At 39.1% G+C, this 25,266-nt stretch overlaps 1 protein-coding gene across 6 annotated transcripts in view; it reads right to left on the bottom strand.

Moving 5' to 3' along the window:
- Nucleotides 1–25,266, bottom strand: part of plekhg5b (pleckstrin homology domain containing, family G (with RhoGef domain) member 5b) — a 98,414-nt gene that overhangs the window by 37,371 nt on the left and 35,777 nt on the right. The window contains exon 1 of one of the 6 annotated variants that reach the window (XM_035951010.2): nt 13,455–13,723. The exons of 2 other annotated variants lie outside the window; for them this stretch is intronic. In XM_035951010.2, coding sequence (XP_035806903.2) covers nt 13,455–13,472 — 18 coding nt within the window. In that variant the 5' untranslated portion in view covers nt 13,473–13,723. Of the gene's footprint in view, nt 1–5,332; nt 5,452–12,593; nt 12,720–13,448; nt 13,724–25,266 lie in introns of those variants that run through there. 3 more of the 6 variants (XM_035951008.2, XM_023276307.3, XM_055013023.1) reach the window with 3 other exon arrangements.

The raw sequence follows: 25,266 nt of genomic DNA on the forward strand, positions 1-25,266 counted from the left end.
TAAACCTTTTAAGTTTGCATAATAGTGTTGATAATCGCATCAACTTAATACTGTGTGCAAGTTAAACTCAGAGTTCTGCATTAGCTGATTTAAAACACAATTCAAGTTGAGGTAACTTAATAAAATTGGATTGATCACTTAATTCAGGATTTCAAGTCCTCTCCTCTACAAATTTATCCCTGAAACAACTTAATTTTTCAAATTTGAAGGCCTAAGTACTTATGTTCATAATTATGCTAAATAAGTATATGACACTTGAAAAAATCTTTAAAGAAAACATGAAAATATGAATTGGAACAACTGAATTTTTATGCGTATTCAACTTTAACGTGTGTTTATGCTACCAGTCATTAAATAATTTGTAATTAAAAATACCTCTGGTTGTAGAGGAATAGCTAATTCCCCAAACTTAAAGGAGTTTGTTTGTTGAACTAAATTTTAACAGAAGATGTGATAACTCAGACTCTTGACTGATTTGATTTTTTTTGTTTAGCCCAAACATTATTGAAATGAAATTTGTGGTAACCCAAACTGCGCAAATGGTGATTCATTAAGTGGACTCCAACACAACTTAAAATAAATACTAACGTTGCACTGTATTTGCAAATACTGTGTAACATCAGCAGGAGGATTATGGGTGTGAAGTGTGAAATTTTGAGTTAACACATTTCTCAATGATTGCAGTTGATGATGTATGAAAAGTTGCAGGAACGGAGGAATAAAGTGTCTCACCTCCGACTGACTCACTGACCACTTAGTGACCGCAAACAAGTCGCAGAAATCTGTTACAACATCACCTGCTTATGCTTCTCTGAAGTCCACGTCAACACATGCACACCATTTTCATACAGCAGAGTCGAATGTTTCCTCGCACAGAGGTGGGAAGTTCTCCACGAGGTGCGGAGACAGTCGGCCGGCACAGAGAAATACGAGCAAATCAGATGCCATATTTAGACAATAGCCCAGATAGGTAAGCTTTCCTCACTATCAACTTGGGGCGTTCACATTCCTGCTGTAACTGAAGCAGCTGAAAAAACCTGATGCTTTGGCCAAAACAAACGAGTGCATCATAGGATGAAGGAAAGGCTCTGCTAGAACCAAAAAGCACCAAATGGAAAAAAAAAAAAACCCTCAAATAAACCTTGAATAGCTCTCACACTCATGACAGATACCTGAAGATATGCACCTAACAGAGCAGTTCAGCAGGGATTTTTCCAATACTGAACATTCCAATCAATGAGGGGATGATTGATATTTAGGTACAAAAACAACCAGACTTTCATTTCTCCGAGATCATTTCTCCCCAACGCAACGAGGAGGAGTGTGTAGTTGAAGCTGACTGTAAGAGAGGGTGACGGTGTTGGACAGCTGACAGGCAGCCATGCGTGCCTCCTACAGCCCCTGCATGAATGTGTGTGAGACAGCATGTGTCATGTGAGTGTGTGTCGCGTGTCCCCTGCAATGCCTGCTCTCAGATCTGCCCGGATTAGTGAGATGGTCCAGGCTAGCATGACTGCAGATGAAAAACGCTGCATGCAAACACACACACACACACACACACAAAAGCGAGCACATACACCCACCTTCACCCCCTCCTCAACAGCTGAGAACACACTCATGCCCCACAACGGCCCTCGTCTTGGCTTAGCACATTCAATGCCACGTGGCACCTGCTTGTGCACCCTTGTTTCCACATATCCCCAAAACACGGCTATTCTCCCCCCCGGACACACACACACACACACACACACACACACACAAACACACAAACACACAAACACACACACACACACACACACACACACACACACACACACACACAAACACACACACACACACACACACACACACACACACACACACACACACACACACACACACACACACTAACAGAGTTACAAACACAGGCATGCCTGCTCCAAGGTTGTGTCATCGATGAGCAGTGCAACAGTCGCTCAGCTGTAATAAAGCTGTTCTTGTTTGAAAGAAGATGACTCAAGTCTTCTGAGGTGAATCAGGATTATTACCTCAACACTTAATCCCCATTGCACTAGCACACGACCCATTAAGGCTACATCTATGCATGTTTACAGCACAGAGCGTTACACATCGCCAACGCTAATGGTTTGATCTTATTCTGGCGCTTTTACAAAACACGAGACGCCTTCACACAGCTGACTCCAAAGACATTAAACTGGAGAATGGTTATTTTAAGTTCAGATTCAAGCGTCTCAAACATGATTTATAATTAGGGATGGAATTTGTGGATTCAAGGCAACAGCCAAGCCGTTTAATTTGGCTGCAACCTCCTCACCACCATCACAATTTTGGCTCCTGAGGACAATTTTAAATAAGTTTGGACCGCTTTCCACATCCTCACAAGCTGTAAAATCTGTGGGTAATATGTCTTTGTGTGTGGAATTATGTGATGCATTGAGGGAAAGGCCGCAGATAAATTCAAACCCAGATTACAGATCTGACTGTGATACAAGGCGCATCTATCACAGGGCTGCTTTAAAGAGAATCTGTTCAGTAATGCTTTTATTGGTTTTGCAAAAGCCAAAACTATACTCTTGTCTAGTTGCAACCCGACTGCATTTCCTTTCTCCAACCTTACTCAGCCATCCTCCGGAACAGCTTGTCCTGCCAGAGCACACCTAGCACTTATGTAATAGCACACATCACCATGTGTGTTTGTATCATGTCAAAGGAGGAGGACAAAGACGGTTTGTGAGCTGCAGGCTATGGTTTCTCTTACAAAATCCATCTTCTAAGAGATAAGAAAATCAACCAAATACTGGTTGTTTTCATTGCGTGAATCCTGAATCAATCTATTTAGAAATGCTGAACACTAAACCAAGCTAACTTACATTTTCACAGTTGCTTGCTTCAATTAGAGGTCCCAATGCTGAAAGACTCTATTACCTTAAAACGTGATGGGATAAAGTTTTCCTGAAATTGTTATTCATGAGTTGTCACCTACACAGAACATCTTCTGTAGGGAGGAGGTGCCAATCTGTCTTTTTTAAAGAGCCCACATAAATGCATGTTGGGGACTTTCCTCTCCATTATTGTGTTACAGTTTTTTTTATCCATACAAAACATATGCAAGGTTACAAAGCCCAATGTCTACTCCAAGGGAAATTATTTTCTCCCACAGAAAACACTGCTCTTCACCTGCCTCAAATACTCCTTTTCAAGTCCGGACTTTTCTTGAGTTACATATTTGTATCACCATGTAACACATCTGCATTACAGCGCCATTATTTCCTTAGTGTAGCTGCTTCTGCTCAAGCTCCATCTCTCTGGCTATACTTACAAATGTACTGCATAAAGTATGTAACTAACTTTGTCTCACTTTTGTCAGGTCGGCTGGCCGATCAGAGCAGACTGGGCTTTTCAGAATAAAGACCCTAAAAAAGAGCTAAAATGGAGCGTGTCAGACAGAGCATAAGAAGAGGTGCAGCAGCAATGTACAGTATGAGCAAATTATTGTATCCCTTAACCATAAAGCACACTCCAAACGTCTAAGTAACTGAACACCCAGATGATTGCTTTTACTACTGATGGCAATGCCAACACAACAATAGGAAAATCCCTAGTGATAGCACATTATGCAGTTACCGTTACCATTAGTCCACATGTCAGAGCTCTGTGAAAACTGTAAATCTGAGGGATGTTGACAGATGGTGGTGACTTTAAGAGTAATTTTAAACCAACAAGCAAGTGTTACGGCCCAAGGACTGTGTGAGTTAGCGTATAGTACCGTTTCCTGTTATCTGTTGTGCATCAGTGCAACGATAACTCGGCTGGTGTTTACATCTGTTTGCTTTTCTCCTGCTCTCTGTGCTCACATATATTGTATTCCGATATAGCCGAGTTCCCAATAAAGCTGTTCTCATTTATACATTTCTGTGTTTCTGTTTTCATTTAACAGTATGAGTATGAAACAGAGACTAAATTGCAGCCTATTCAAGCTACATGTAACCAGCCTTCACCTCAAAGTCTGCTCGGCACCACTAAAACACTGATACTGACAAAGTCTCCATACACGAGTTAAAAACAACCATGCTGTGAATTCTGTGACATTTCCGTGTGAAATTATCCCTCAGAGAGAAAGTCCTGGTTCCACACACTCAGTCAACTGTCAGCTGTTTTGCTCCATACTGCTAATCACAAATGCAGAGAGAGTCTTCTTCCTGAAATGGGCATGGGCAGCAGCAGCTTAGCAGCATTTTAAGCTACAGGCATTGAAACTGCCTGTTTAGAACAAGGTTAAAATATGGGGTTATAAAGTCATGTTGAAATTAACCATCTTTGTTAGACTCTGAGCTGAAAATCTGAAACACACATCCCAGCGACTATGAGACTTTCATGACTTTGTTGAAAAGGGAGGCAGAATATGGGCCCTTTAAAAACAGACTTGGATCAACAACACAAATTTGAGATTAATGGTTTATCAGAAATGTTTTTAAACAATATGTTGTACTTTTACAAGAGAAAAGTTTGGCAAGCATATATCTCGTTAACTGTCCACTATTAAAAAGCAGAGCACAGCCACTTCCCTGAGCTTTTCCATAGGGACCATATGGGACTGTCCCAGACATTTGCAGAGAGTACATTAACCCCACAACAAGAGCCAAAACTTCATTCTGACATTAATTAGCTACAGCTGATAAAATCTTTTTGTCATTATAACAGTGAAAGCCACAGCCTGAGTGGGCTATAAATAGCGAGCACTGTTTTCTCCATTGATATTTGATAATGAAAACAGGAAGGAGTGGTAGAAGGTTTAAGAAGAAGTTTGTAAGCCAACCAGATGTGCATGTCACAGTTACCAGAGCTGGGCCAGATCAAGCTTATTTTTTACTAGGCTTTATGTACAGCACGTAAATTTATTGGATCTGACAGAAAAACATACCTCAAAAGAATAACAAGAGACCTTATCTCTTATTGGCATATTGTGAAAACAGGAGTTCCCAGCCATTACTCCTGTACTATAAAACACACATAAATACACACACACACAGCTGTTTGTCATAGTGGTGCCCACACCCATAGAGCAAACTCTACTCCCTGTCATTGTTTCAAGCAGCCATCATCAACCTCGCCTCACTCCCATATACACCATAGACCTGAAATCAAAGCTAACTTGAGTCAACACAAAACACTAACGCTTCATATGGGGAATTATGAATAATACTTTTTAGTATTGTTTGGTCCAACCTCCTGTCAGAGACTGAAACGCTTCGCTGCACTTCAGTCTTTGTTGAGACGGCGGCGACATCCAGGTACAGTGTGTTTAATTACATGGGCCAACTTTAATGCTTACCGTCACTCCACTCCCACAGAAAAGGCTGCTTTAAGGTCCTGTCCTAACATGCAAGTCATCACTGATTTGGCAACTAGTTGGGATTCTCCTCAGCAGTAAGTTATGCTCACATTAACACTGCTGCTCCTCAACCGTGAGCGGCCAGAGGAGTCGACTTCACGTCAACCTCTAGTCCACTTCCTTCTACAAACTCCCCCCCGCTCACCCCCGGCCTTGTCATCTCTCTCCCCCCATTTATACAGATTTTTTTTTTTTACAAAAACAGAAAGAAAAACGCTCAAGTGAATCCCAATAAACACACCTACGCACGCAAATGATTGGTTAGCACTAGACCAGCAACAGTCATGCAGGGACTTGTTCAAATAGTATGACAGCAGTGAAGTCAGTCAAACATCCAGACAGACTTTGGTCAGACCAACTCACACAGTCTAGAACACCAAACTAATCAAAGATAACCCCAAACTCAGACACAAGTACACGTCATCAGTGGTTCATAGTCTATGGCTCAAAGAAAAGACAACCACTGTCTCATTTTCACAGTTAAATGTACACAAATGTGCTGACCTTTGATATGTGTGCATGCATCACAGCGGTGCAGTACGCAAACAGTTCGATGGCAAATATACTCTAATACACATTCAAATACATTCATCGGCATCAACAGAACTCAAGATTATAACCCACATAAAAGCAGGATTTACTGCAGGACTCTTGTAATAGACTTCATTAGTTTTTATTGGGTTGATTGATAATTGCTAATAAACAAGCAATTGAGTGTATGTGTTATCTGTTAACTGCAAACTTGTTTTTCTGAAACACCTCATAAAAACACATCAAAAGCCAGCGAACTGCAATCAAACAGATGTTTGAGCAATTTGTTTTGTTTTGAACATTTGAGAAATTAACATCGACGTCTCAACACCCAACCCCTTCCAAAAAATAAAGTCAACACAAAGCCTTAGAAATACACAGTAAATCAAATGTCACAATATTCAGCTGAGTGCCTCAACATCCTTGTTAGAATAATATTTTGAGGAGGACTGCTGGTGTTTCCAGAACAGACTTACTGAAAATTAAATTATATAAGACAGCTTTCATGACAGATTTTTTTTGCATCTCATAAATTCTCTAAATGTGAGAAAACAATGATCACCACAAGTTTGCAGAACTAACAGATGATTTTTGAAAAACAGCTTAATAAAATGGAATTTGTGCCTTATAATTATATAACAACAAAAAAGTGAGTAATATTCGGATTCCACAACATCCTTTTAAATGTTGATGTCCCAAGTGACCTGAGAAAACAGATTTTGAACTGTTGCATCAGTCAAATCAGTTTATAAAGTGTTATCTGTGTAGTAGCCTAAGATGAGGAACACCCAGTTCTCCCAGTTGGTATCAGTATTATACTGATATTTTTGAATATACCTTCCAGCTTTGAGGTTCCTCCCTCATCTTCCCAAACCACCAATCAAACAGTGGGTACTTTCTCTCCAGCCACTCACCATCCTACATGCAGCTGTCCTGTCAGGACTTTGATTTCTAACTAAAAATACAATATCTGCTACTGCATTAAGAATGATGGATTGTCAGAGAAAAAGTTTAAAGAGTCAAATGCCTGCAGAATGAGTGTGCTTTTCATCAAGCTGCGCTGACAGAAACCGCAGCAGGTCAAACTCTGCGAAGCGTCGCTTTTTCACTACCCTTTTTCTTCAGAGCCAATTTTCATTGTCCTCTCAGGGAGCGGAGCGTACGACCCCATGGGGCCTCCCTATGTACGCTGCAGAGAGCCTACTTTCCTAAACATTACGCAGAGTTGCCATTAGCAGTGGCCCAGTAGGTGGGATTGAAAGCAGCGCAGAGTAAGGCTGCAGGAGATCAAAGTGGGAGCCAGGGCAGGCCTGGCCCAGGTCTGATTTATTTTTCAATAAATAAACGATGCATCTGTTGAGGAGTGCCACGGGAGTGAGCCGACGCTGCTCGCTCGCTTTCTTCTGCTGCCATCTGTCCTCTGGCTGAGAGAGGAGGCGGAGGAGGAGAGCCAGGCCCTGCTTTTACTGCAGCCCTTATGCAACAAGACCGCTTGCCTGTCTGCATGCCTGTTCCCCATTAGCCCACTCTCCCTCACCACGGTACAGTACACTCCTGATGCCTCGCACACATATGGATTTACTCCAACAGAGGCACTTGTTGTGTTTCATCCTTCCAGGACAGAGCCAAGTGTGTGTGACTCTGTGTGTGTCACCCAAACATATGTTCAGTGTGTTCATAAAAGGACCCACAGTGGTAAATTCTGTTGACAGCATTCATTCACTAACAGACATCAAATGTAAGGAGGGCACTTAACAAGGGATGATGTCATTCAAAGCTGATATCTGCAAGTAAAAATAGAACAATGAAAGCAGCATATGTAATGATCTCTATAAAACAGATGGTGTATTTAACTAATGAACACCCTAAACTGATACTCCGAAAGGATCACTGCGGCTCATTAAAAACTAATTAGATTGTTGTGTGGTTTACAATAACAATGAGAGTGGATTCATCAATAAAGAAAGTAATAATGGTTAGCTGTAAATAACTAGCTCACTGATGCTAACCCTGACGCTAACCTTATAAAATAAGAAGTCCACAAAAGGCTCTTGATGTACACTTGATGGCAGAATACATGATGTTATACTGCAGACAGATTGATGGTACGTGTCCATATTCCATTGGATTAATCCGCTGACAGTTTGTCTATTCCACCAGCATGGCAGCTCATTGGGAAAGTTTCAGGTAAACTACAGAAACGGTTCTTACAAAATGTGGTTCTAGAAGTATCTGAGACAAGAAATAAGCCATGCAGTTACTGAATCTGTTTTCTTTTTAAGTTAACAGCAGTTAGTTTAAAAGATTTTCAAGAGCAGTGGCAGCTAAACACCCCTGACTTGCATTAAGTAGCTGAGACCTTCATCTGACTGACCAGATGTACATTACAGGTATAAATTGGTCGCTCATTTCATTCGGCTTTTTCCTGCCCGTGTGCTAACTGCATGTTACTGTTTTTAAAATTCACTCTGCTACATGAAACAACAGCGACAACCTCCAAGTAGCAACAAATGGAAATTTCATGTTTTCCCATGGATTCATAAAGTCTTGTAAGGTAGTTCTAAATTTATTCTGTAAATTATCCATTGTAGTCACAGTGCTTGCCTCCTTGCCTGCAAATACTCTACCACAACAATTGCATCTGTCACTATTTTAAGGGAACGCCAAAGCTGCATCCTTTGGGTAGCTACACCCAAGCCAACAGTGACTGGTTTAAAGAAACTGATTGAAGAACGTACGTTTGTCTGTTAATCTGTCATTCCATCTGTGCAAAATATTACTTAAAAACAGAATAACGGATTTGGATGAAATTTTCAGGGAAAGTCAGAAATGTCACAAGGACCAAGTGATTAGATTTGGGCAGTGATGTGGTTTATAGTCTGGTTACATGGACTTGTTAAAGATTTCTGTATTATTGTGAGATAGCGACATGGCGTCACTGTAACTATAGCAACAAGTGAACACTACGTCAGCTGCCTGACGATCACATGATTGTGATCCTACTACAAATCCACCGCTGCATGCTTTTCTTGTTTCCTTCTTTGGCAGAATGATAATGAAATACAGCCATATCAGTATATACTACAGAATGGGCTTGTACAGCGAGACTGCCTGGACCTCAAATTTATCATCATCTTTCAAAATGAATTATGACGCTACCAGATTGCACTGAACAGCTGCTTACACAGACAGTGAATGTGGGAGGTACTGAAGTAATGGATCCTGTGGATCATGAGTCTGAAGCTGCATGTCACAGGAAGAAGTCACCATCTTCACCAGCTAATGCTTCTGGGTGGAGATATATTAAATATGAAGCAGCATTGTGTTTGCACTGCACTGCACTGTACATCTAGTTCAGTAATTGACCACAGCATCATTTCATTGAAACATAACCCTGTGGATGCTTACTATCAAATGTATGTTAACTTAAGAGCAAATAAAAATGCTTTGTATCCTCATACAATTAGTTTGGCGGAAATTGATAGAATGTAAAGGTAGTAGTATAGCTAGCAACCCTAACCCTCATTACAGTCCAGTTGACTGATCGCACCGGTGATTTTATCCACCGCTGTAGGCCTATAACTGTCATATCTGTATCTGCATGATATACAACTGGTCATTGTAAAGGAATATAATGCAGAAAAAGGCGCTTGGCATACGTTAAAAGTGGTGTCATCACATAGCTCCAATATTTGCAATACTCTCAGCAGCACACGCAATAAGCAGAGTAAACAGGTGGTGCTGTGGAGTGAAGCAGTGTCTTCACACTAAAGCTGTAACTAGTTTGTGAAATACATTGGTAGGAAGTTAATGTTAATAAACGACATCTCAATCTCCTGTGATGACGTCATTGCCACTTGTGCTTATCAAACTTATTTGCTACATTATTCAGCTAGCAAACCATGTAGCAACTTCAATAGTTTATCAGTTGAGTAGAAACTAATGTGTTAGCATTGAAGCCCATTCTCCCTGTACATTATAACATTTTAAAAGAGTTTAACTGATGCTAGTGTTACATATATAAGGCACTCAGGAGCCATAGTTTGATAAGCTCTCCAAATCAAACAATTCCAGGCCTTGCGTTTCCAAAAATTAAAATTTAAAAGTGTGGTTTTCCACTGGATACGCAGAACACATAGCCTTAACATTTACAGCAGAAGCGCTAGCTTCTATGTCTTCTTATGTCTTAACTCAGCACTGGCAAACTGTTACTGTTGCAATTTATGACCATTATACATTAACAGTAATATTTGGCTAAAGATGACATTTTGAAAAAGAATAAACGTTTCTAATTGGACTTAAGTCTCCTGAAATATTGACAGGAACAAATCTGTAGCATGAATTTCATAGCTGGCTTAATAGAGTAGGGAGGACGACATGGTTTAGTGGAGAAAATATAAGACTTTTTATCATGGCGTTTACCTGTTATTTTAATACACTTAAATATGAAGATAAATTTATCATTAGTGAACATTAAGCTAGTTAAAACAGAGTATAAAATAGAACATGCAATGTTTTTACTTTGTGTAAAATATGCTGATATCAATATTCAAGAGCAGTGGCGGCTTGGATTTTTTTTACTTCAGGGCAAAGGCCAGTATCACTTACGCTGTAATGCTAACATTTGCAGCTTTCATTGGAGCAGATAAACACAAAATTAAATACATTTCTTGCATTCTTGCAAATTGAATATTGCTGTGATTAGAGCTCCATATGCAGCACTTGACCAACCTGCTGTTCCTAGATATCTTTGCTACATTCTGAGTGGACGATTGTTGTTCAGCAAAGATGTTTAATGAATGGTCACTTATCAAACAAGCAAACGATTTAGTCAGTTTATCTAAAGCACTTTATTTGGAAATAAGCGAAGGCATCCATGATGGTAATAATCTGCTTCAGGAAAAATGAATGTGTGCACAGCTAGGGCCAGTACAGCAGATCCTAGCTGACACAGGAAGCCTGTCTGTAAACTGTGGTGGATGTTTACAACACAGAGTTCGGATAATCATTTTATCATTTGTTTTCTCTTCAAAATACGTTGTATGATCATCTGGCACGTCGTGTTTCTCGGCCCCTCTGGCTTCCTTTTAGCAATGTTTTCCTGGACCAGATCAGCAAATAACTAGATTGATACAAAACATTCCTAGAGCCGAATTAACCTAAAAGAAACCCAAACAGAAAACATACCGAAACCAGTATGTCAGAGTCATTTAAGGAGTCCAGATCAGTTTGTGTGACTCATTTGTTGTTTTATACTATTTGGACATCCCACAGATTACAGTCACTATACACAGTATTTCATAATGTCCTCCTCCACTGCACAGTAACACGATGGAGGTGGAGGTTTTTTCCCAGATTACATATAGGCGTTTAGGAGAAATGGCCCACTTTTCTATTACTAACACATTAATATTTCTTTTATATTCATACAGGAAGAAAGCAAGTGTAAATAACCCATCACTGAATATAACATCTGCATTTCCACTACTGATAACACAGACTTGCAAATTGTGTTTTGTATTGACTACTTATTAACTCTCCTGTGGCTGTCCTGGTAAGACAGCAACATGATTTCTAACCTTTGTCACATTTCCTTTATCTTTATTTCTCAGTCTATATCACAAACAGCAGAGTACCATACACTGTAAAAAAAGAAAAAAAAATCCTGTGAGAATGGCTAAAAAGAACAAAAAAAATGTAAAAATTACGAAAAATTTGTGGATAAATATAGTAAAACAGTGTCATTTTATAGCCACATATAGTAAAAGAAAAAACTACTGTTTCTAAAAAAAAAAATTCGATGTAGACATCAATTAGAGCTTTTGGCGGCTTTTATGGGATAACATGTAAATGAATAATTTATGTTACTGAACCCTGATGTGGACTCTTTTTTACAGTTAACATGTAAATTAATACTTTTTCCATTTTTTCCCCCCAGTTATCTGCAATTTAACAAAACTAATAACTAAAATATTAGCAAATAGTTTTTAAAAAGTGAGTTGAAAACAATTTCTTATTTATTTTTTGTTTTTTTTAGTGTACAAACAATCTGAAGGTGAAATCAGGCTCTGCTCAAAGGTCCATCTGTCAACACACAAGCACTGTGAGTTTGAGCATTTGCTACAGAAAGTAACTAACTCAGGAACAAACATGTTCTCTGGAAATACTGTAAATCCTTTTTTGTAAAGTAGACTATGCATTCCAGTGAAGGTATGTTTCAACATGTACTGAAGTCTGCCCAAGAAAAATATTTCCTCCTCATTTTTCACAACTCAATTTCCTATTGAAGAACTGGATACAGCGTCTTTTTTCAACCGAATCCCACCACAACAATTACTTTCTCATTAAACAGTGAGAACTTCTCTCTTACTTTCTTTACAGGTTATAGGTTTAGAAGGTTAAAGTGAGAAGCAAACTGTTTTCTTTAATTATTTTCAGACCAACTTCAGCAACCGACCCAGCGTGGGCAAATATTTACTTGACACCCGAATGACACATGCCACTGTCACAGTGTCGTCACAGAAAAAACAACACACTCGAACTCCCACTGAAGGAGAGAAACGCCACTAAATCCTCTTAGAACTGTAGAACTAAACAAAGTCAGGCTCACCACCATTCAGCTCAGGACGATTAACACAACTACACGAGGGAGAATAAAAACACCACTCACCGGCAGCTGCTCTCTTTCTGCTTCAACAAAGTCAAGTGTACTGACTGCTGTCTCAGGCAACGTTGGCTGGACTGTGACGCAACTAGCCTTCCTATCCATAGCTTCAGGGCAGGAGAATGAAGCAGAGATAGACAGGAGGGCGGTGAACAAGACCAAAAAAGGAGGAAGTGAGAGGAAAAAAAAAGAAACTGAACTGGGTATTCCAAGTCAAATTAGAACGTCCACTGAATGCTGATTTGGATACAAGCTGTTCCAAATATGACTTGGAAATTGATTATTTGGAAACGACTTCCAATTTAGTATAAAGAAAACGGAAAGAGGAGAACGCTGGTGGGTGCCAGGGGGTACACTGGTCTGTTGATGTAAGAAGCAGATGTGAAATATGCAGACATAGGAGGAAAAATGGACTTAAAAGTGCTGGTCTGTACAGATGTGGATGTGTGCTACCAACACAGCCTCACACAACAGAGACAAGGATTGCACAGAAACAAGTCAATCAAGGTCTGTATGCTTACATAATCAATTATTAGTTTCTGCTAATCAATTGTCAAGCAGCAACATCTGACAACTTCTAAACTGGGGGAATATGCTGCTTCTTCTTGTAATGGATTTAAAATATTTGGCTTGGATGAAGCTGTAGAAAAGGTAAACTACCATATATCACTGTATTAAACCTCATAAAAAAAAACATCAATTGATCAATGAGTAGTAAATTAATGTACAGATTTATCAAAGGTGAACATAATCAGTGGCTGTTTTAGTTTGGCTGTGCTTTGCCATCATAGATAATGAATGAAAACATCTATCTTAATGAATGAAAATAACAAACAAATGTCACAAAAGAGAAATTGTTGCCTTTACATTGTGTTTACTTCCCATAGACCAACTCCACGTCTCTGGAAAGGCAGCCTCTCTTTCAGTGGAAGAACCAATCAATATCTCCAAGGTCCAATAGACAGACAGCAGGTGGTGAAAGTTTTAGTTCCAACCTGGATCGAACTTGCCGTGTACTTTTTCCTGTTTTAAGTTCCTAAAATAATCCCGAGCTTCAGGGTGAAAACACCGGACGCGGTTAAAGTGACGGACGGTGGGATCGAGAGAACGTGACGGAGCCGAGAACCTCACTCTGTTTACTACAGCAGTCTACTGGTGAGACACACACAGACAGACAGAAATAATCAACCCCGCCTATCTTCTCAATCACTCCCCCACAAGCTCGCACACATCCTGGCTGACTCATGTAAACTTAGACTGAAACTGATGTTTTTTTTCTCCTGAGAACTGGCCGTCTGACAAGCTCTTCCTTGACGTTTCAGCTCCATCCTAATGCAACTCAAAATCGGTGCGCAATCCTCAAATAGTTCCTTATTCACGCCTGGGTTTGACTCTCAGGCTTGATTTAGTACTTCAGCGGAACTCTGACCCGGCAGGGACAGAAGGTCAGATGAGGGAGTTCAGTTTCTTTCCGAAGTGCTGACCAGGGGAAAGAATGAGAAGTAAATCTGTCAACATTACCACACACAGATTTATAAAAGTACATTCACTGTGCCCTCTGTTCAGGCCGGGTCAGTTCTGGAATTAAAAACAGTTAATGCGAAAGCAGCTTAGCCAGGGAGTAATGAAAAACACCTCCTGGACATTTCTAAAATAAACACCGTAGAGCAAAAACCAGTTATCAAAACTGTCCCCAACTATCGCATTTAGGGGCTGATAGGATTATTTCAGGGCAAATACTAATTATTGTAATCAAGGAGCCAGATAATGGATATTTGAAATCATTCATTACTAGGCCACTTCATTAATAAACACTACTGTAAATGAATATGTACAAGTGATGGTGTCAGATGGCATCTTCTGTTTATTTTGACTTCGAGTGACATCAAGTTTGTCTCCTCTTCTCCTGATTGGCTGGTAGTAACCAATCAGATAGTGCTGTAGAGGGATCATTGCTTGAAAGTGTATATTACTCGACCTGTGACAACACTTGCACAAGGTCTTCTGTTGCTCTTGATGAGCTTCAACAAATCTGAGTGGAAAAAAAACCCTGATGTCACAAGAGTTATCTCAACTCAAGCTCAGGAGCACATTTAGAAAAGACACTGGTTGCTTAATCAGTTCAGTGTGTCATTTTCAACAGAAATGCCAAACATTTGCTAGATTTATGTTGGGGTTTTCTGCTAGCTTCTACCATATATGGTAGTATACTTTGTTTTTGGACCGTTGGTCAGCTAACATACTCATTTAAAAGGACATCACTGTGTCTTTTGAGAACTTTCAGTGGGTATTTTTCACCACATTCTTGAAGGTTCATTGATTACTATTTGACAGCTAACTGAGAGGACATTTGTTGGGTTATTGGTAATGAGAACAAGAGATAGTTTTAGCCCAACTTGCATTACTAACCGGAGGTGACGAGTTTGGAAAACATGAGTGTTTGAGACACAATTCATTTGCAAGATGTGGATTATAAGACTCATATTTTTTAAATGAGGTCTTGAAAGCAGCATGCACATACTCCTATGGGTTTGGCCATTATTACTTTATATCTGTCACTGACAAGTTGACCCTTTAAGCAAACTATTCTCTCATTCTAAATTGTTAAATGTGCTTTTTCACCATATGTTTGTTTTAGACAATCATGAATCTGTTGGTCAGATTTGGACTGAGACAACCAAATTTCCATATAACTGTCGGGTGAACCTGAAGCCAACTGCTGAAAATGCAAAAAAAAAAAAAAAAAAGGCTTGTTTCCATTAACGGCTTAGGAGCGTTAAATGCTAATAAGCTAATAAACTAGGCAGCGTAGTGTCATCATAGGTGATGCTTTTGGTTACATGGCTGTAATAAACAGAGTAGAAGAAGTCCTCACAAAAGCAGACTGAATTTGGCCATATATTAGAGAAAAGCAAAGAGCGGTCACTAGGAACTGTTTTCAATCTACTGTTGGACATATTTCATGCTGTCCAGAGTTGAAGGCAATGAAAAAAGTGTAATCAGCTGATCAGTCGTTTGAGTGAAATGTCCACTACATCAGAACCGATTCGATAAAGATGGCTGCATTTCCCATTATGCAACTGTTTAGAAAAAGTCAAAAACTGTAACAACATTCAATTTCTTTCTCAAATTTTGCCATTTCAGCTAACTTTTTCTATTGAGAAACCAAAGAACGCAAATACAAAAATACATTTTGTAAACACAGCGATTGTGGTGACATCTCAATTGACTAAACAAATGATCAACACTGCGCAATGAAAACAGTCATTAGTTGCAGCCCTGGTGTGGTGATGAGTGTGTGGGAGAGTAAAGCCTTGTGTGGGCACGTGGTGTAACAGCAAGTATGATTTACAGCCTGGACGTCCTGTTACAGTCTGCTGCACTGACCACAAACACTCAGCCCACTACTCTCTGTTCTTTTGTCATTCAGGTTAATCCAAGATGAGCCCTGTTTAAATCCCCCACAATTAGCTAGCTCACAAAAAACAATTCAGACCCCCGAGGCTGGGGGCCACATGTTTGGAGTAAGAGAAGTGGGGGTGGGAGAGGGCAGGTCTTAATGCTCCCAACCCCACCTCTCCTTGTCCTGTGTCTTCAAAACAAAGCGACTTGTTGAATCCGTGCTTGCCCCGCCACCCCCCACTGTCCGGCTTAATTAGGGGAGGCTATATTTAAAGGAGCGGACAGCAGCGATGCAATTATCCTGAAGGATTAGACCCCAATGGCATTGTCATTGTTGGAGGCTGAGGTGGGGGGCGAACATAAGTGGCCTTCCCTTGATGCCTGACCCCAGCATTAACCCTTCAATAACCACACACTGAAAAAGACAATAGTTGGACCAGCTGAACTGAATAACTTCAAGAGGGAAACCACAATTGAATTAACTTCAACCAAATTAAGTTAACAAGTAATACTAGTTCCACTGGCTATAGTTAGATGCACTTCAGTCATTTAATTCCTCTCACATGAGCAGTTTGCATTGCTGCAACTTAGTAATTCATAAGGAAAGTCAATGTGAAGATTTTAATCTTTCCAACTTAAGTATTTGATTTACTCAAAAAAGTAAAATGTAACACATGATTTTGTCATTAGCCCTGCCTTTCCTTTTCTTTACTCTGTAATCCTCCTATAAAAACAGCAGTATGTGTGAAGAAATGTGGACATCATGATGCACAATGCTAAAACAGTGAACCTAATTTTTTACACTTTTGCTGCAACTAGAAAACCAGTTCAAATCGACAAAAGTAAATGCCATCACCATAGGAGAATGATAAATGGGATTCATTCAAAACAAAATTTTACACCAATGCCTTAAATAAACTTTTTACAGTGTAAGCTCAGATTTTTTTTCAAAAGACCGGTTAAATGAAGGGGAAAAACAAAGGGAAACTTGAGTGTTACGATAACAAGAAGGAGCAAGTTGGTGAGATAAAGACTTGTAGGAGAAAGTATTAACGTCAAACATGTCACATGTGATGCTGCTGGAAGTTCCACGGTTTCGCGGCCGAACTTCAATTGAGAGCCATTTTAGACGACGTGCATTACATGCTTCCACAGCCATAATAACACATTTTAAATTGTAGATTTTTCAAAGCTTATTATCGCCTCTCTAAGCTGTGCAGACTGCCACGCTCAAAGCGCTTCATTAAGCTGCGGTTGTTTACATTCTCCGAACACTCACAACCAACAATTAGTGGGGTTTGTCATGAGAAGAGTCTTCACATGCGAGGGAGTTGGAGACGTTTGTTTTCTCAACCCATCTCTTCACTGGAGGCCTGCTCTTAAGTCTTTGAACCCGGGCTAAACTGGTCAGCCCATACAAGGCCGTTTCCATTGGAGCATCAGGCAGGTACCCGCTTCCTGTTATTCCCCTGTCTGCTGCGATGCTGCTTCCTGACTGGGATGTTCCTGGGGGGCCGAACTGCCGTCACTGGTCCCCCCATGCAGCCCCTGCCCCCTTTCTAGTGTTTGCACTTCCTGAGAAGACACTGAATTGATGGAGACACACAAGTCAGTGTCCAGCTTGTTTGTTATTGCTGGATGCCTGTCAGACTGTTTTTCTTTCCACTCGTTCGCTGGACAGGCTTGTGCTTTTTCCACATTTCACTGTCGTTACATCTGCATTTTGGATCTGTTGTTTGATATTCAAACTCAATGGGGCATCTAATAGCTGTATTTATACGCACAAATGATAAACAGACTTTCAATGAGTATAGCTGTGTTCCACATCTTTTCTTTTCAGCAACACATACTATTCCATGCAGTTTGCATACGGTCGGGACTGTATTGTATGGGTGTTGGAAGGCACCCTGTGTAAGGGTCAATTCATGCTTTCCACATTTATGTGCACAGACCAGTTCTTACTGGCTGAATCACACTACGATAGGTGTGTTGGTCTGCTACATGGACGTCACATTGACCCTCATATGGAACACAGAAAAACACAGGGATATAGCAGCAGGTTACAGATTACGCTGTAGCACCATGTTAATGTGATTATTCCCGCGTTGTGCCGAGTATGTGGGCAGATGCAGCACAGGATTTCTGGAGAATTTAGTGCTTCCTACTGTGTTTGTGCACATACCAAATATTTGTTACCACTTGTTTTCCTGGCACACGCACAGTAAGTCACCAATTCTGAGCTGTATGGGGGCGTCCACATGGGGGCCCTCACAGAATTAGGTGATGCCAAAATTTACAACACACATACCCTTGCAGATGCGTAAAGTATGAATTTGCTTTACTGTGGCCACATCTTGCTACAAGAAAAGCATTCAGAGAGCACAGTACTCCACCAAGGCAACTCAATTGTTGTATCATTTCCGATGGATGAAATCTTTAATAAAATTACCTTGCGGTGAGTACAGCCGTGTGTTATGCATGTGTACGTCATGTAAGGATACCAAATCGCGTAACCTAAATTTGTATCGGGCGGCGGGAATTGATGGACTCGGAAACACCCCCACAATTAAATGAATTGTTCCTTGCATCATTTCCAACAAATACGTCCCGATAACTCCACAACGGTCAATCTGTAGTAAGATCACAATCATGTGATCGTCAGCAGGCAGCTGCTGTAGTGTTCATTTGTTGTCATAGTTACAGTGACGCTGTGGCACTAACTTGCAATTCAAATCTTTAACAAATACAAATCCAGACTTTAAGCCACATCACAGCCAAAATCTAATCACTTGGTTGGTCCTTGTGTCATTTTTAACCTTCCCTGAAAATTTCATCCAAATCTGTTAGTCCATTTTTTAATAATGTTAATAATGTTTAATAATTTTGCACACGCACGCACAGACAGACAAATGTATGTCACATAATTACAGGATGACGGCAAATTTGCCCATGATTCTTCTCAGTCAGTTGTTTAAATGGGATGTAATGTTTTTTTAAATCAAATGAGTATATGCAATATAATACAGATCCACAGATAATTAACCCCTCAACTCTGTAGAGCTTTTTAGTACTTTAAAGCTAAAATGCTTTTGTTTACAAAGGGTTACGGTACACAACTTTAGGATTCCATATTTTTGAGTCACTCTTATGGCTCTGATTACTATTGGTTCTAAGACAGTAGGCAGCAGTTATTGTCATGACTCTGCTGAGCTAAACTAGGTATCAATAAGAATCCACCATCTTTGTGTCATCAAAAAGGAGGCGTCATGGACAAATGACCAGAAAGTAGGCATGTCTGTGATTAGTTGACTGAATGTTGCAACCCTCGCTAGTCGGTTAAACTAACTGCTAATACATTATTAAGTTATTTTATTATTATCATTATTTACATCAGGTGCAACTGTTGCATTTAATAAATTATGCAGCCTCCCACCACTCGTCTCCAACAGAAAGGAGCCCCCATCTCCCTGCATTAATGTCCGGATGTTGCAAACCAGTAAGGTGGAAAGCAGAACAGATCTGGCACCATTTCAATCTCAAAAATGAAAATAATATTGTGTGTAGGATGCGTCAACATAACCTGGCATATATCATTTGGCTGGACCAATGCCCAGCACAAGACGTTAACCTGCAATATAGTTTAAATGTTATTTGTTAAGTTTTGCTTAGTGAGTTGTGGTAATGTTTGTAGGAAAATGTGCTCATATGCAAAGCACATTGCCATGCATTTCAGAGGCATTTACAGTACAATTTGTTTATTGAAGAATAGGATTAATGGAATCAAATGGGTCCTAAATGCACACAATGTATTTTCAGACAATGCTGGCCCTTTTTAAATAAATTGTGCTCAATTTTGACACACACCTGTGTCAAAGTGTTTTCTTACTTTTAGACTAGTTGAGTAGTCTAAGTTTAAAGTCCTGTTTAATGGACAGGGAAATTGGTCATTACAATGTCCCTATCGGAAACAAAATAGCAAACAAACAATGACGGGAATGACACACGGCTACTTGTGTTTGGAAAAATCTTAAAAAAACAAACAAACAGCTGTGAACACATGGCCATGGGTCACACAAAAACAACACTTCAGCCTATCTTTGACCTCACTATATTGTGTGCAGAACAGCCCTCAGAGTTCTTTTTGTTAAATTACATGAGCTAAAAGTGATGAAACACATTTTCCAAGTTCCAAGTAAACAAACCTACATGACAGACATTGCTGTGTTTTTCCCTTTCTGTAGAATCAGCCACCTTCAGAAAGTATTCCTTACTGGCCACTGCAGTAGGATTACATGCTGTAAAATGAATCACTGGGTCAGCGTCATCAGCTTTTCTCTCTGGAATAAACCCATCCTATAGGGCTGGAAAAGAAAGCCAGGCAGAAAACTGAGACTAATTGGTCCACAGCAGATAAACTGTGTGTGACTGTTCAAGTAGAAGCTGTCGTAGCTTGCAGCGCTGCTGGATTTCACACCACTACAGTCTTACTCCACTGGGGAGAAATTTCCACATAAACATGGGAATATCATGTCTGAGCAATAACCCAACACAAGGGCAACATTTCTGTTGTTACCAGGATGGCTTGACAAAACTCATCAGTTGACAAGTACAGTACAATCAGGCCAGCTGGTCCTCAACACAAAGACTTGTTCTGAAGCAACACTCATGATGATTTCAGTCTTTCCCATGAAGTCAAATTATTTACTAGATGTCTGATTAATAGGTGACGACAAGTCAGCCTGCTGTGAATTCACACTCTCCACAGTCACAAGCTGATGACTGCATCAAAAATGTGTGGTAAACCTACTACAAACCTCGCATAGACAGACCTATCAGTGCTGTGGAGAACGGTCTGATTGCACCTCATCATCATTTTGCCTTGGGGGAAATTGCTCTGGCTTGTTTCTCCTTTTTTTGAGATTTCTTTAAAATAATTACAGTTGTCTTGGGTGGTGCTAAGCCCAGGATGTTGCAACTGTGCTGCTGCGAAATAGTATAATTGTTTAAGTGAATATTGACAAGTGACTTAAATAGCTAATTCACTGAAAACCCAGCAGGAGTGTCTTATTGCAAGAATTAAATCTTGCCAATTTCATTGCTTAGGTTGCTGCTTGTTGTTTCCCATAGTGAAGGGGGATTTGGAAAACTGTAACACACAGATTGCACCAAGGGTGGAGAATGTTGTGTGAAACATGTGTCAGAAAAGGCCCGCTAATACCCACCGTCTACATGTGGTGAGTCAGACTAGCATATTACTAAAATAACGCTTATTAAACTGGCTTCAATACTTAAATGAGGTGTTTGACAGCTGCAGTTTTGTTAAAGTTGTGTTGGTTTTCCTTGACGTAGCTTAGTAAAAAACAGAAACTTCATGCAGTCTGGTCATGAAACAAACTGAATCCTAACAAGGAGATGATTAAAAGTGAATGAAGAACATGTGTTATGATGAAGAGGGTGCCACCCAGTTTATTCCAGGCCGTTTTTCCACTAAATGAAACACACTAAGGTTCACATAAGAAGCTGTCTGAGATCAAGTTTCCTGGTTGCATCAAGCAACATTGTTTTTTTGTTTTTTTTTTTTTTTTAATGATTTTTGGATGCATTTCAGCAGCTGCATGGATCTCTGGTTTAAACTGTATTTCCAAATTCATTTTTTATCATTACACAAAGAGGCATGTGTGAGTATATACCTACAAAATGCTTCGACACGGAAAACTTCATTACAATACAATTTCCAACTAAAGGCTGGGATGCACTCTTACTACACTTATGCTACAGTAGGTGTTTCTGTTCACAATGGAAAAAATGCCCCTCTCAAAACAAGAAAAAAAAACTTATTTCAATTAATTTTTACCTTGAAATAAGTGAAAAAAATCTGCTAATAGAACAAGTGAAAAATGGCTTGGTAAGATTTCTTGAAATAAGATATGATATTTAGAATCTTGAAATCTCAAAATTAGGGAAAACTTATTTTAAGCTATATTTTACCAGGATTGTCAAGCTTAGGTGTCTTAAAATAAGCCAGATATGCTATAAAAAAATGTTTTAAAAAAGGCAGTTTTTCACTCAAAAATAGATTTTCGCTTTCATGCAACCTCCTAATTTGAGATGTATGAATCCTCCTGTTGTTTTCATTTACGGGCACCAAAAATTATTGTTTCTATTGCATTCTATAATATTGTCTGAAAAAAATCCAAAAAATCTGCAAAAAAATTCTTCAAATTTCTGAAAATTTGCAAAACCTTCAGGAAGAAAATTCCAATAATTCCTTAAAAGTTTCCCTTAAAAGTTTTATTTTTTTAAAACAAATCCCCCAAGCTTGGTAAGAAAATTCTTGTAAATATTTTCAAAAATGAGTAAATATCTTCCAAAAAAATCTTAAAAATATCTAAAGTGATTACATGTATATCAGTAAAACTTCAAATATTTTCTTTAAGAACATTCACAAAAAATCAACCAAGATCCAGCAAATTTCGCTGATCTCAGGTCAGTTTTAAACTTTATATTTAACTTTATATTTATCTGATCTCAGGTGAGTTTTAAACTTCATCTGATCTCAGGTCAGTTTTAAACTTTATATTTATTTGATTTTTTTGTGAATGTTCTTAAGAAGCATTTTTAACATTTCTTTTTTTTCTACCAAAAAATGTTTAAAAATTTCCCAAAAATGTTGAACATGTGGACATCAGAAGTTTCACTGTGAAAATAATTTTTTCCCACATTTTCAAACTTTAAAACGGGTCAATTTTGACTCGCAGGACAACACGAGGGTTAAACTTATTTTGAGTTTTCTTGTAAAATTCAACTCAAAACAAGATAATTTCAAGATTGTTTGACTTAACAAGATACTTAAGATGCGTTGTCTTAAAACAAGTCCCTCCATTTTGCTGAAATTCACTTGTTAAGTGAATTTATCTTAAATCAAGTGGGATGAAACAATTTGATTAAAAATAAGACAAACAGACTTAGTAACATTGTGAGTTTTTGCAGTGCACACATGCAGCTGACATATTGTTAAATCTTATGCTGCATGTAGATGTATACACAAGAGCTGGAAAGCTTAAGTGTTATGCTGGCTTGATACAAACCAGTCCCATACCTTGAAATACATCAAAATTTGGACTTTTCAGTTGATGTGCACATTTATTTATTTTTTTGCAGGAAAGGGTGCAGCAAACAGTAACAGACTGTGCTTGAAAAGGAGTGAGCGAATGAATGCTTCATTAACCATGCTAAATATAAACTGTATACATAAAAGCTCCGTGGAGTTTGTGTTCATGTCGAGTGTTACTCACCAAGACATATTGTGCTGCGGAGGCACAATAAACAGCTTGAAACAAGATGAATAAAGTGTTGCCTGTGATATCCCAACCAAAGACAAACCTGCTGAATAATAATATTGCTCCATAAAACATGACAGGTCACTTTTAAACAGATAATTCTATGAGATTTAGTTGTGATTTACTTTATTTACTGTGATAAATGTGGTCTTTCCAATATATTGCATCATGTCAGTAGCAGAAACAAAACATCAACTGCTCACAATAAAACATTAATATATTTAATCTGCAAAACAATGCATGTGGGTTAACCCTCTGAGCCCCAAGCCGTTTCTGCTTAGATTTTGCTTTTCTTCCTGTCAAATTTTTACACACTGTGGGCTTATTTTCCACTGCACTATAAGGACCTGGAATACTATAGAAACAGCACAATTATGACTAGAAGTAGAGATGAATTAACAATGTCTTTATTGTGCAACATAATGAAGTTATTTTAACCACATGAATAATTATATTCAAAAAAGTTGAATTTCTTGGATTATTTATTGTGCAAAAATTCAAAAACCTGGAGTCAACATGTTCAACATTGGCGCTATATACTACAGATATTTTCATTGGACTTTTGACTTCTTTTCCATACTTGTCTCCAATCCGCACTGTGTAAACACTGCCTGCAGTTCAGCTGAAAAGTTCTTATATTTTTGTCATGTGATCATGTTGATCACAGCTGAGTCACTAATGACTTCTCCTTTGCATTGAGGAGTGCCATTTTTTTTTAGATTTAGTGAGAACACTGTATTTTTAGCAATTTTTTATACATTTAATAGCATTAACATATTAATGCCAAAATATTAAGATACTTAAAAAAAAACACAGTCAAAGTCGTTTTAGTAACAACAGCTAGAACAAGAAATGCATTCAGAGAGTGCAGTACTCCGCTAAGACTCCTCAGTCTTTGAAATCTTGAATAAAAATGACGTTGCACTGAGCACAGATGTGTTATTCATGTGTACATTACGTACGAATACCGAATCACGTGACCTAAATATGTAGCAGGTGGCGGGAATTGATGAGACTTGGAAACACCTCCACAATTTAATCAATTGTTCCTTATGTAATTTCCGACAGATAAGTCCGCAGTAGTCGATTTGTAGTAAAGATCCTTATTCCATTTTTCAGTAATGTTGAGCATAGCCAGACAAACGTAAGCCGACCATCACATAACTCTGCTGCGTTCCTTGGCTGAGTAATGATAACAATAGCCCAACTTTCGGTCAGTGTAGCAGCAGATCTAGTAAGCAGCTGCATGTGAACGTGTTCGTCTGTGAATGTGAAGCAGGGAATGAAATGCTGGAAGAGAACATGCACGCTCACCCTTCCTTTAATAAACAAATTAACACCAGAGTTTCTCAGCGGTCAGTTCCGTGCTGAAATGTGATTAGGTAACTTTTCCTCAGCTCCCCTCGTGTCTAAATGACTCCAGAGTCATCAGAGCATTTTAGAGCACCATTTCCATTAGTAGGTTTGCATTACTTCATAAAGTAAACTTTCCAAGAACTTTAAAGTTACAGCTGAGGTCACATCCTTGAAAATTTTCTTGCCGAAAACCAATTTAAAGGCTGTAGTCTACAGTCGGTTGAGTTATGGGAGTACAATACAAGCTGTGAGAAGTACATGTGGGTAGCAATCAAGCAAAACTAATGAACATAGTGTATTTTCCTGTTCAGAAATAATTCGGCTGCTGCAGCTTTCTTTTGAAGATGCTGGAAACACTTGCACGAAGAGGAAAAACAAAGAAAGAAACACAACTCGCTGACAATGACCAAATACAGGACAGTTTTGTCGAACGGAGGCGTTTTAAACACACACTGGAATTTTATGAAAAGAACCAACAAAGAGAGATGAGGAGAAATGCAGATAAATTTAGAGGACATACACAACTGTTCTGGAGTTCACATATCCTGAATTACCTCCCTCGTTTGTGAATGAATCCCTGC

The sequence above is a fragment of the Amphiprion ocellaris genome, chromosome 8 (assembly GCF_022539595.1).
Source record: "Amphiprion ocellaris isolate individual 3 ecotype Okinawa chromosome 8, ASM2253959v1, whole genome shotgun sequence".
Classification (NCBI taxonomy): domain Eukaryota; kingdom Metazoa; phylum Chordata; class Actinopteri; family Pomacentridae; genus Amphiprion; species Amphiprion ocellaris.